Genomic DNA, 13,823 nt, shown 5'->3' on the forward strand with positions numbered 1-13,823 from the left:
CCTCCAGTCCTCATTCCCTCCCCCAACCAACATCTCACTCTCTCCCTCCATGAATTCAACTTTTTACTTTCCTCCCTCTTCCCCTTTCTCTGAGTGTGACATTTCTTTCCCCCCCCCTTTCTTCCCTCCCTATCCATCTCTCATTCTCTCTCTATAAGTCCAACACTTTCTGCCTCCTGCATGCCTCCGGCCCTCATTCCCTTCCCCAACCAATTCTCTCTCTGTCCCTCCATGAGTCCAACTTCTCTTCCTCTCTCCTCCACCTCTGTTGGCAACAAGTCTCCCTCCCTCTCTCTCTCTCTCTCGCACTGTCCATCTGTCTTGAGAGATCCAGGCATCTCTCCCACCCCCTCTACTGTCACATCCAACATTTCCCACTCTCATCCCCTGGATCATGTGCAGCATTTTTCACTACTGCCCACCAGCCCCATGCCCAGTTCTCCTATCACCCCTCTCCAGCACAATGCCACATCTCTCCCTCCATCACTATGTCTAACATTCCTCCTCCTTGCATCCCCATATATATATATATACCCAATTTTACTTTCTTCCTTTCTCCATATGCACCATCTCTCACTCAAACACTGATGCCCAACAATTCTCCCTTTCTATTCCCTCCTTCCTATGTCCCAAGTTAGTGCCCCCTTCCTTCTGTGTCGAGTTTATGCCCCCCTCCTCCTCCCTGCTTTCCAGCCTTTGTCCCAAAATTAAGCTGTACGCCGGGGATCCCCGCTGAAGCCGCTGCCGGGGATCCCATCCTTCCTGTCTGCCTGCATGCCCACCCACGCACACACACACACACACACACATACCCTCCCCCCGAAGCCGACCCAGTTACTTGTTGAAGCCGCACTCTATCTCCTACACTCTTCAACCTCTATACGGCCTCCTTCAGCACCCACCTGGACAAACAAGGCATAACCTCCTATGGCTATGCAGATGACATCACCATTCTCGTACCTTTCGATCAACCAAAACTCTCCATGACAGACACAATACACCAAACACTAGACTCAGTAGTGACTTGGATGAAAGATCACAAACTGAAATTGAACCCAGACAAAACTAAATTCATGCTCCTCGAAAACAACAAAATACCAACCATAACCAACATTGAAATCAACGCAATCAACTACCCCATACAGCCTACTCTAAAATTACTAGGAATAACAATCGACAGATGCTGCATCATGCAACCGCAAATCAAAAAAACAATACAAAAATCATTCTCATTCATGAGAAACTTAAAGACAAGTTTGGAAATTCTTCGAGAAAACACAATTCCAGCTCATTGTATAATCCCTAATACTAGGCCTACTATACTACTGTAATATTCTCTATCTCCCCTGCCCTGCAACAATAACAAAACAACTACAGACAATCCAAAACACAGCACTGAGACTCATATAATCATTGAAGAAACATGACCACATTACAGAAGCATATCTCAAATCGCATTGGCTTCCAATCCCAGCAAGAATACAATTTAAATGACTGTCTACTATTTAAGACTTTATACGGAGAAAGCCCAAACTACCTGAACAACCGCCTCATCCACAACACCTCAAACGGAAAAAACTATATGATGGCCTCCTAGCCACTCCAGCAGCCAAACTAGACAACCAAATCGCCAATCTACTGACGGCATCCCCGGACTACAAAACATTTAGAAAAGAAATAAAGACAATACTCTTCAAGAAATCCCTGAAAAAGAAATAACACCGCAAGTATCAAATACCGCCTCTCACTAAAGCCCCCTACCCAAAACAACTAGCCATACTCATTTCTTACTCTCTTTGAAAATGACCAGATATCTTTTTGGTAAGATCTTTTTGTAACACACCCTTGATAATTCTTTTATAATCCGCCTTGATCCGCAAGGTAATGGCGGAATAGAAATCCCTACTGTAATGTAATGTAACTTAGATGCCAGGAATTAGACCTGTTTTATATGTGTCTAAGTGCCACAGAGGTGCCCAAACTGACCAGATGACCACTGCATGCATTAAGGTATGACCCCCCCACAATCCCCTAATGCTCACAGACCCCCCCCCAAAAAAAAAAATCCTATTTAAAGAGTACATACCTATCTCTAGAACAGCAGCACTTGGTATTGAAAAGCCTAGTAGAGCAATATACAGGTGTCTTAAGTAGCCTGTTGGATGGGCTAGTCACTGTGAACCATAGAGAGGAGGACCCAGGCCCATAAGCCACTCTAACCACTATATTTATGGTGGAAAGTGTGAGTCCACCAAAACCTACCAAAATCCTATTCTACTTCCATATAGTTGCCACCTGCAGTCGTAAGGGCTTGTGGGGTGGGAGACAGGTAGGTAAAAGTAGGTTTTATGGGAGCTTTGGAGGACTCAGCATAAATTGTAGGGGTTTTTGGTGAGATGTACGTCTGGCACTCTTTATGTGAAGTTCACACCAGTGCCCTCTAAGGTGTCTCACTACTCTGTTGGCTTGTCTCTGTGGCCAGTCCATAGCAATGCTAGTCTCTCCCACACCAAATGGTTTGCATTTGGACCCATCAATGGTCGAAAATGCCGTATAAAGTTAGATGTCTTGGCGGACAAGATGTCAAATTAGGTGATTTTCTAAAAAAAAAAAAAAAAAAATTGGGGGATGCCCAGGACGTTGGAAAATAGCTGTTTTTCCATATACAACTTTGGATATCTATTAGGAAACATCCAAAGTCAGACTTAGACACACTATCAAAAATTCCCCTCTATGTGTAGTAAAAGAGAATTAAATTGTGCCTGACAAATATGTTAATAAAAGCATTTTTCTACTAAGTTCTTTATGTTGTACATGCATGCATCTATATAAACAGTAGTTATTTCCTTTATTACTATCTTACCTATGGCTGGAAAGTCACCTGGTCCATTTCCGAACTGTGACTGGAGATTCAATGAATTCCCCAACCCAGCTGCTCATGCTCTCCATGTTACTTGTGTGGAGCTCATGGCATTGGCAGTTCCTGGAAATGATGTTGGCAATGCTCTTCTCAATGTTGTATTAAAGAGGTACAGTACAGTATGTTGGATTTGTTGAACTTCTGATATACATGTAATTGTAAATTGTTAATGTTTTATATAGTTCTGTGTGTTTGCTCCCTGCAAATTCTAGGAGCTCTGTCAGTTTAAAGCATCAGGTGGCATCAATTTGTATTTGTGTTCACTCACTGTTGCTATGTTGATATAATAGAAGTAAACTGAAACAAAGTAGTGGAGATATTTATTTTCTATTTTATTTAAGCATATTTATTATACTGCCTTTCAAGTAAAATTTCTAAAGTGATTTATACCACCAGATAGTACATGTTAAAAAGGTAAAAACAAGGAATACACAAAACCCATGGCACAAAAGGAAGAAAGATGAATTGCAACAACAAAAAAATCCCAAAGACTATTAAACCCAAAGACACACAAGGCGCTTACTGACTGTTCTCCGATTCATTGATACATTTGTCTTTGTAAGATTATCAAAAAAGCTATGTCTTAAAACCCACTCTAAATTTCAGGTAAGAGGTCTTGTGTCTGAATTCCATGGACAGTAGCCATATGCCAAGGAGTATCCAACCACAAACTATTATATGACAGAATCATTAAGACTTGCTGGTGAAGATCAAAGCGATCATATAGACATAGGCATAGCTATCATTGAATAAACCTGGCAAAATGCCCAGGGCCATCAGAAATTGCACCCTCCCTCTCTATCTGTTGTTTGGTTCCGCATCTCTCTAGCACCCCATCAGTCTTCCACACACTGGAGTGCATCGCCCACAAAGGCTGCGATGAAAGTGGCCTCTAACTGGTGGAGCCTTATCTCTGTGCATCCCACCCACAGGAAGTCACTTCATTTTGGCAGGACCTGCAGAAGAAAGACTCCATTGGCCAGAGGGAAACCTCTTTCACTGGTGACACTTCAGTGTGTGGAGGATAGTGGGAAGGGAGAGAGAGACACAGACCTGGAGCATAGCAGAAGATGAGAGATGCTAGACCTTGGGTGGGGAGGGTAGCAAAGGGGAGAGTCGGGTAGATATTGGATTGGGAGGAATGGAGGGAAGAGAGAGAGTGAGATGCTGGACCAACAGAAGAGGAGAGAGAGATGCCAGAGTAGGGTGGTCAGGGATGGTAGTGCAGGAATAGAGAGGAGAGAATCTGGATATGTGAGGGACAGGGACATAGAAGAGATGCTGGCAGTGGATGGAACATAGGGCAATGGACACAGAGGAGCAATACTGGACACAAGTGGAGAGATAATGACAAAGAGTAATGACTGGATAGAGTAAGATGGGACCCAGAAGAGTGCTATTGAACAGGGGAGGATAGGGATGTAGAGTAGATACACTAGTGGATAGGGGGACATAGGAAAGAAAGATAGTGGAAATAAAGAAGAAATGTGAAAAGGAGAAGAGATCCTGGAGAGAACTGAGAAAAGTGATGAGAAACACTAGGACCAAAACAATGTTCAGACAATAAAGTTAGGAAAAATGTAATTTCTTTCTTATTGTAATATCAGCTGTACAAAATGTGCCCTCTCCTACACCCCCCCCCCTCCCAAGTCCCCACTACCCTGAGAAAAAGTGTTAAAGGATGTTCACCTCAATTTTCCACCCAGGGCCCATTCAGTCATAGCTATGCAATTAAAACAGAATGCCAGTATATTAGGCCTTGTGAGCCATTATCAGGCTCTTATACTTTATTTTGGCCAACATTTTAAGCCAATAGCAGTGAAGTAACATGGGATTGTTATTTTATGGGGCTGTTTTTCACAGCAAATCAGACTGTGAACTGTATTTTATATCAGAAAATTCTAGAGGAAAATATCAAGCTATTTAGTCTGAGTGGAAGCTAACCTGAAAGTCAGCCGTGCTGCAAAACAAGGGCCCTAAATATTTAAATAAATCTACTACAGATTGAGAAGAAATTTTATGCTTTGAACTGGCAAATTAAACTCTTTAGAAATACTGTGGCAAAATGTGAGACAAGCTGTTCATGTAAAAATAAATACTGTAAAACCAAGAGCCCTCAGGTGTCACAAAGCTGAAGCAGTTTCGTATGGAGGAATGGGCCAAAATTCTTCAAAGGTGATGCGAGAAACTGATCAGCAGTTAAAAGGATTGTTGATTCCCTGAAGTTCATCAATTACTTGAGTGAATGATTAACATTATGTTTTACACATGCTTGATGAATCTGAGCTTCAGGGGGGAAGGTATTGATATGTGTTACTGTTAAAATGGATTATTTTACTATTAATCTGTGTTATTAGTAGATCTCAATGTATGAAATGGGACTTGTGCAAAAATAGCTAGATATATTGGTAAAATAAGCCATCTTAATGGTAGCCCATGTTGATAACTTCACTCCTGATTGTGGTTATCCTTTTATTTTTTTCAGGGTTTAAGCTAGGATATAACTATACCCTCTCCTTCTTCCATATTCATGAGGTTTAGGGGCAAAGCTGTCCAGTGAATACCAAAAAATTACAAATAACTTTAGGGCCAGCTCTGACCCACCCCTGCCTCTCAGACTTCTCCATTGTACTTACTTTTTAAAGGGACCACAGGAACTCACGGCAGCTTTTTTTGTTCCCAGTTCTGGACAGAAGCATAGGAAGATTGCTCCTGCCACACTTCACCATTAGACCACCAGGCTTTGAGAGGTCCAAGAGGCGGGGTGGGTCAACAAGATGAAAACTGCAAATAATCAAAGTCGCAAGTTCTGAACCCATGAATATGGAGGGGGGACCTGTATTTTGAATATAGATTTATGCTATAATACAGACTATCCTAGTGAGTTCAGTTTTTCTTTTTCTCATCACTGAACATGTAGTTAGAGTAGATTGAGAATCCTCACTTACCTATTAAGAATATGTTAATGACTGACCTATTTGCCAAAAGCCATTTGAAAATTTTGATTAATATCTCATACTTTATCTTTTTTGCAGCCAGCCACTAGTGCCCAGAGAAAATATTACAGCGTGGATGAATGCCATTGGATTAATTGTTACAGCATTACCAGTAAGTCTGTTTGAATATTAGTACATTGACACAATCAACGAGAGGCATGCTAGTATAGGTTTTCACTAGTATTCTGTGATGGACTCTGGGTCTTCAAAATAAGTGCTCTCTGCATTGCATTGGTTGCTTTTATGTAATTGCCCCAAAAATGTATTCAGTTATTCCAGCAAGAAGGTATTACATATAACTGGTTTGTAGGCTTTTATTTCTGTGCATCTAGGTGGATTAATATGGCAACCATACTGCTTTACACTAACATAGATATTAAGGCTGTATATATATATATATATATTTTTTATTTTCTTTCAATTAGGAGCCATATTGGATAGTCCTCCATGACCGAATTGTGAATGTTATCAACAGTCCGAGTTTAACTTCAGAGACTGAATGGGTTGGTTACCCTTTCCAGCTATTTGACTTCCCAGCCTGCCATCAAGCCTACTCTGAGATGAGCTGCAGTTATACCTTAGCATTAGCTCATGCAGTGTGGCACCATTCTAGTATTGGACAATTGTCACTCATTCCAAAGTATGTATGAATATTTGCTCTATGCCACCAAATGTTTATTTCCAAAAAAATAGTGTGAATGAGTGCTGGTAACAAGTTTGGGAGATGAAGAGGGATTGAGAGTGAATCAGAAAAATCAAGAATGACCTCTTAGGGGGGATAGAAAGAGACAAAATGACTACAGTACTCTGGTTAAGTAGGGGAAATGAAAGGAGGGGAGGGCAGAGAGAGTAACTAGCAATTGATAGCGAGTATGTTGGTGGGAGAGGGAGGAGATTATGGTGACTCCTCAGTGCTAAGGCTACTGAATAAGTGTCTCCACTGACTTACTGAGTCTCCACTAGTCTAAACTGTGTGTGTGGTTCCTTTTCTATATATTTATAAACGTTTATATCTACCTATATAGCCAAAAGGAAAACTGTTGTTAAAGAATCACTGTGCCAAAAGGTATACTGAAAGCAGTCAGGCCGACGATCGTTTCGTGGCAGAACGCCACTGCTTCAGGGCCTTAACAGATTCCAAGTTAAAACAAATGAAGAACCATTTTTATGTTTTCCCATGAGAAAAGTCAATCAAACCACCATGGGAAAACATACAAATGGTTCTTCATTTCTTTTAACTTGGTAGGATAGCTTGGAATCTGTTAAGGCCCTGAAGCAGTGGCGTTCTGCCACGAAACGATTGTCGGCCTGACTGCTTACAGTGTACCTTTTGGCACACAGTGATTCTTTGACAACTTTTCCTTTTGGCTGTTTTTTCAGTTAAGCTTGTTATTAATTAACACCACTTGCGAAAGTTTTTTTTGCCTATGATGTCTGGGTGGGAAAGCGTGGATACACCTCGCCAATGAACTGAGGCTTTTTCTTTCGCTAGTTATAATATCCTATTGGGTTCGTTGTGGCTTAAATTCAATGAAGTGATTTTCTTTTTTGGGGGTTTTGTTCAAATTCCCTCCATTCCTCAGTTGTTGATTATTATATTATGCAAAGTTGACTTATCACGAGGTTTAGTTAACTTTATAAACTTTTTCATGCAGATAAATAGTTTTGTCACTGTGAACTAGTTATATGTTTCTAAATGTGTAGCATTTCATAACTACAAAAGCATTTTTAATTGAATCTTCCTTATGATGCCAAGCCAAGGATACTGTTGTTAAAGAAGAAAAAGTTGACAAACTAGAGTTATCACTCTTCTTTGTTATCGAGTTCTTCTTTATCCGTTCTTTTTCTAAAACATTTTTTTAAAATATTTGAAATAACAAGGTCAACCATAACCCAACCTAGTGCTCACTTAACCCTCAAAATGTCCCATATCAAATACAAAAGCAAATAAACATGTTGAGGTCAATATTCAAAATGATCTAACTGGCCAGAATGGTTCCTGGCCAGTTAAATTGATTGTGCGGAGCTATCAGCTGATATTCTACAGCACTTAATCAGTACTGCTGAATCTCCGCCCCAAACCCAACCCAATAATAGTATGAATTGTAATACCATTTTTTCCATTCATTTTTCATATATATACACTATGGGCTCCTTTTCCGAAGGTGCGTTAGGGCCTTAACACGCGGAATAGCACGCGCTAGCTGCTACCGCCTCTTGAGCAGGCTGTAGTTTTTCGGCTAGCATGCGCTAATCCGGTGCGTGCGCTAAAAACGCTAGCACACCTTTGTAAAAGGAGCCCTATATAATCTTGTTAACAACACATAATGATTAACCACAAAATTAAACTACACAAAGCACACTGTATGCTTCTCAACATTCATTCCTACCAGAACACAGATAACCCCTATGCAAATACAGGACCACAAACTAAAAGTACTAATACATACAAATAAAACCCTAAGATATAAGACTCTGCATGCAGTACAACCCCCAGAGAAATAGAAACAACTGCATTTCATCCTGAACAGTGCAAAATATAGACAGCAGATGTAAATTCTCAAAACTGACACAATTCAATCACTAAATTAAAAATAAAATAATTTCCTCTACTTTTGTTATATGGTGATTTTGTTTTTCAAACCATCTATTTCAAGTGTCTGGCTGTACTTTCTTCTGTCTGTGCTCTTGACTATGTATCCAGGGTCACCTTATTCATTTGCTGTTTTTCTCTCCTTCACTTTCTGCCCTACATACATCTTTCACATTAACTTTTAAGATTCAGCTTTCTTCCATTTTCCTGCTTTCTTCTCAAAATCTGTCTACTTTTCCATGTCTTCCCTTCCCATTTATCCATGTGTACCATCTCCTCCCTCTTTCTTTTCCCCTATTCCTATCTATCCATAAGAAGCATTTCTTCTTATCTCTTCCCTGCCACAGTCAAGAGCACCATCTTCTCCCTCTGACTCCTCTTCCCCTCCATCCCTGTGCATCATCTCATCCCTCTCCCATGGTCAGACATGTCTGTCTTCCCTCTTCCCCCTTCGTATAGTCTGGCATCTTTCTCCACTCCTTCCCATATCTTGGAATCTCTCTCCTCTCCCATGGTCTGGCATCTCGCGCTCCTTCTCTCCATCTTCCCGAGGTCTAACACCTCTCTCCTTTCTGCGGTCTGGCATCTCTCTTGCCCATCCTTCCCTTCTATTCCGTGGTATGGCATCTCTCTCTTCCCTCCTTCTATCACCCTTCTCCAGAACCTGAAATCTCTCCCTCCTTTCTGCGGTCTGGTATCTCTCTTGGCCATCTTTCCCTTCTATTCTGTGGTATGGCATCTCTCTCTTCCCTCCTTCCATCACTCTTCTCCAGAACCTGAAATCTCTCCCAGTGTAACATTTCTCCCTCCCTCCTTTTCACTACTATTATATCCAGCAATTCTCCTTCTTCCCCATATATACCATCTCTCTTTCCCTCCCGTTCCACACACCTATGTCCAATAATTTTTCTTTTTCTCTCCCCTCACATACCGGCTGCATCTCTTTCCCTCCCTTCCTAACTGCCTGCCCGTGCAGCTGCAGCCCGTGCAGCATGTCCTTCCCTCATTCCTAACCCCAGCCCTCCTCTCTCAGCTGGATCCTAAGGTGCAACCTGTCCCCAGTTCCTGACTCCCCCACCGCTGAAATTTAAAATCTTCAGTCAGCTGACAGTACAGCGAAGCCAGCCTCCCGCCGTCGGCCTGCCCTGATAGTGTTCTTTTTGCAGCACTTCCTCTTCCCGCGTAGGCAGGACACTGCAGAAAGAACACTTCGGGGCAGGCCAATGGAAGGAAGCTGGCTTCTTTGCGTTGTCGGCTGCCCGAAGATTTTTAATTTCATCGGCGGGGAGGTAGTAGGTGGGATACTTGGGACTCAAGGAGGTTCCTGGAGAGGATTTTACTACAATGCAGTGTCAGGCGCACAGTCACTGTGGGCTGCATAAAACGATCAGGTGGTCCTTGTGTTTGACATATGTGCCCTAAGTGAACACAAAACAGTAAATATGACAGATGTAAAAGTTTGCTCTACCAACAAAAGTTCATAGGACCAGTCCTAATGTACAACAACAACTCCCTTATATACCGTATTTTCACGCAAATAACACGCACCCGTATAAAACGCGCACACGTGTATAGCGCGCAGAAATCACGATGATAAGCACAAAAACTTTGGTATAACGCGCTCACGATTATACCGCGCATGCTGCCCGACTCTCCGTTCACCCCCCCTGACTTCCGTGCACTGCCCCGCCTCTCCGTGCGCTGTCCCGACTCTCCGTTCACCCCCCCCTGACTTCCGTGCACTGCCCTGACTTTCCGTGCGCTGTCCCGACTCTCCGTTCACCCCCCCCTGACTTCCGTGCACTGCCCTGACTTTCCGTGCGCTGTCCCGACTCTCCGTTCACCCCCCCTGACTTCCGTGCACTGTCCCCCCTTGAAGGTCTGTCCCCATCCTGAAAGCCTGATGCCCCCCCCCCCGACGTCCGATACATCCCTCCCCCCGAAGGACCGCCGACTCCCCAACAATATCGGGCCAGGAGGGAGCCCAAATCCTCCTGGCCACGGCGACCCCCTACCCCCACCCCGCACTACATTACGGGCAGGAGGGATCCCAGGCCCTCCTGCCCTCGACGCAAACCCCCCTCCCCCAACGACCGCCTCCCCCCCAAGAACCTCTGACCGCCCCCCAGCCGACCCGCGATCCCCCTGACGACCCCCACGACCCCCCCACCCCCCTTCCCCGTACCTTTGGTAGTTGGGCCAGAAGGGAGCCCAAACCCTCCTGGCCACGGCGACCCCCTAACCCCACCCCGCACTACATTACGGGCAGGAGGGATCCCAGGCCCTCCTGCCCTCGACGCAAACCCCCCTCCCCCCCAACGACCGCCCCCCCCAAGAACCTCCGACCGCCCCCCCAGCCGACCCGCGACCCCCCTGGCGACCCCCACGACCCCCCCACCCCCCTTCCCCGTACCTTTGGTAGTTGGCCGGACAGACGGGAGCCAAACCCGCCTGTCCGGCAGGCAGCCAACGAAGGAATGAGGCCGGATTGGCCCATCCATCCTAAAGCTCCGCCTACTGGTGGGGCCTAAGGCGCGTGGGCCAATCAGAATAGGCCCTGGAGCCTTAGGTCCCACCTGGGGGCGCGGCCTGAGGCACATGGTCGGGTTGGGCCCATGTGCCTCAGGCCGCGCCCCCAGGTGGGACCTAAGGCTCCAGGGCCTATTCTGATTGGCCCACGCGCCTTAGGTCCCACCAGTAGGCGGAGCTTTAGGATGGATGGGCCAATCCGGCCTCATTCCTTCGTTGGCTGCCTGCCGGACAGGCGGGTTTGGCTCCCGTCTGTCCGGCCAACTACCAAAGGTACGGGGAAGGGGGGTGGGGGGGTCGTGGGGGTCGCCAGGGGGATCGCGGGTCGGCTGGGGGGCGGTCGGAGGTTCTTGGGGGGGGGCGGTCGTTGGGGGGGAGGGGGGTTTGCGTCGAGGGCAGGAGGGCCTGGGATCCCTCCTGCCCGTAATGTAGTGCGGGGTGGGGTTAGGGGGTCGCCGTGGCCAGGAGGGTTTGGGCTCCCTTCTGGCCCAACTACCAAAGGTACGGGGAAGGGGGTGGGGGGTCGTGGGGGTCGCCAGGGGGGTCGCGGGTCGGCTGGGGGGGGCGGTCGGAGGTTCGTGGGGGGGGGCGATCGTTGGAGGGAGGGGGGTTTGCGTGGAGGGGAGGAGGGCCGGGGATCCCTCCTGCCCGTAATGTAGTGCGGGGTGGGGTTAGGGGGTCGCCGTGGCCAGGAGGGTTTGGGCTCCCTTCTGGCCCGATATTGTCGGGAAGTCGGCGGTCCTTCGGGGTGGGGGTGCGAGTGGTCCTGCCGGGGGGGGGGGGATGTATCGGACGTCGGGGAGTCGGCCGGGCAAGAGGGCTTGGGCTCCCTCTTGCTCCGATCGTGGATGCGGGTGCGGGTGGGAGCGCGTGCGAGCGGTCGTTCGGGATGGGGGTGCGAGCGGTCCTGCTGGGGGGGTGAATCGGGCGTCGGGCGGGGGTGGGAACTATGTTTTAAAACTTTTGTATACCGCGCTCACGCATATAACGCGCGAGGGGTATGCGCGGTAGGTAAAAACGCGTATAACGCGCGCGTTATATGCGTGAAAATACGGTACTAATGACACACTCTAGGGGGAGAAAATCAGCTAGAATGCATTGCTCAGAACATTGAGCAAATCTCAGTGTGTGGCAAATATTAGACCCAGATGTAGAAGTTTGGACATCTTTTTAGTCATTACTTTGTAACATCTTTGTTGGAAGAATTAAGTTTCGAGATGCTTCCTTTGACCAACTAAGACTCTTTATCTATAGTGCCCTGGTTCAACTTGGATAGGTTGCGTCAGCTTCTTCCAGAGGTTAATTGCTTTATGTGGATACCATTGACTACATGGATCTGTCAACGCACCAAGTTATTTCCTGATAGAAGAGATTGTCTCCTCTCTGCTATTTCCTTTTTTTTTTTTTTAACTTATAGCTTTTATTTGTTGCCATGGCACATTATTCAGAACAACGCATCAATAAGATCAATAAACAAAACAAGAACCATAGAACTGAAAAGCATCATACACCAAATGTCCATTATGGTACAGAAAGCAACCAGTAGAGAACAAATGAAGGTGACTAATCAATGTTCAATTTCCTTTATTGATTTACTGATTTTTTTATTTTTTTTTTTGGTGTTCAATTTCCTTTATTGATTGAAATGACTCGACACTATTGTGTTTCAGCCCCAAAGGGTCTGCCTCTGGAGTCTGGATTTTGATGATGAATCAATAAACATAAATGTTCACAATCTTATATTCAGATACTCTAGTAAAATCTTAAACCTCCAATTCTGTCAAAGGTGTATGTCGCTGTTTCATTTTACAGAGATAGCGGCATACACCTTTGACTACAGCACAAAAGCAGAATTTTGCTATTTCAGAGCCCCAAGCACCTTTTTATCTACCAAATCGCAAGGGTCTGTAAAAAGAATAGAAGCAGGGGAAGAATCATCATCATCTTAACCACCTCAATTCTACTAAGCCATGAGAAGCAAAATTTTTCCCAAGAATTCAACACCTCTCTAATTCTCCGAAGGGTCAGGACATAGTTGGAGTCATAGAGGCGGAGGGCAGGAGGGCCTATATGAATTCCCAAGTATCGCATAGCTCCTTTCACCCAGCAGAAGGGAAAGAGACAGCTTAGGGCCCTTTCTCGGTCAGGGACAGAGTAATGTTTAACAGCTCCAATTTGGACATATTCACCCAAAAACCCGAGAGTCTACCGTAACGCAGTAGCTCCTCCTCAATCGCAGACAGGGATCTTTCAGGCTCAGTTAAGGTAAACAGAATATTATCTGCAAATAAACTGATCTTATACTCCCCCCCAGGGCTCCATACTCTTTCTACATCAGGATTCTCTCGTATCCTAAACTAAACTAAACCTTAAGATTATATACTGCATCTTCTCTATAAAGATAGAGCTCGGCATGGTTTATAAAAAATTTAAACAAAGGAAAATATAATAAGAATTAGGGATTATGTAGATAATGAAATTTACATTCTGTATCGCCTGCTAGACCGGTATAGTTCTTACAAATGGTTTATACCTGACTACAACCAGCTGATGGAGACTGAGACCAAAACTTATATATTAAGATAGACCCCCCCCCCCCTTTCAACCAATCCAATCTATCTCAATATCCAGCAAGTGGTAAGACTAATTCAGCTCCCCTCTTAGTGCTGTTGGAATTTGTTTCGGACTCATGGGTTCCCCTTTTTTGCTGGATGGAGCTTGGACGGGTCCTGTTGGGGGATCCGTCCGACCTCGGGGATATTAAACCCAGCTGGTCTCGTGCTGG

The 13,823-nt window shown here is 45.2% G+C and overlaps 1 protein-coding gene across 2 annotated transcripts in view; it reads left to right on the plus strand.

Annotated features, from left to right (window-relative positions):
- MED23 (mediator complex subunit 23) overlaps positions 1-13,823 on the plus strand; it is a 254,975-nt gene that overhangs the window by 218,373 nt on the left and 22,779 nt on the right. For both annotated transcript variants that reach the window (XM_033937086.1, XM_033937087.1), the window contains 3 exons: positions 2,864-3,029; positions 5,956-6,028; positions 6,342-6,556. In XM_033937086.1, coding sequence (XP_033792977.1) covers positions 2,864-3,029; positions 5,956-6,028; positions 6,342-6,556 — 454 coding nt within the window. The remainder of the gene's footprint in view (positions 1-2,863; positions 3,030-5,955; positions 6,029-6,341; positions 6,557-13,823) is intronic.

This window comes from Geotrypetes seraphini, chromosome 3 (assembly GCF_902459505.1).
Source record: "Geotrypetes seraphini chromosome 3, aGeoSer1.1, whole genome shotgun sequence".
In the NCBI taxonomy this organism is placed as follows: Eukaryota; Metazoa; Chordata; class Amphibia; order Gymnophiona; family Dermophiidae; genus Geotrypetes; species Geotrypetes seraphini.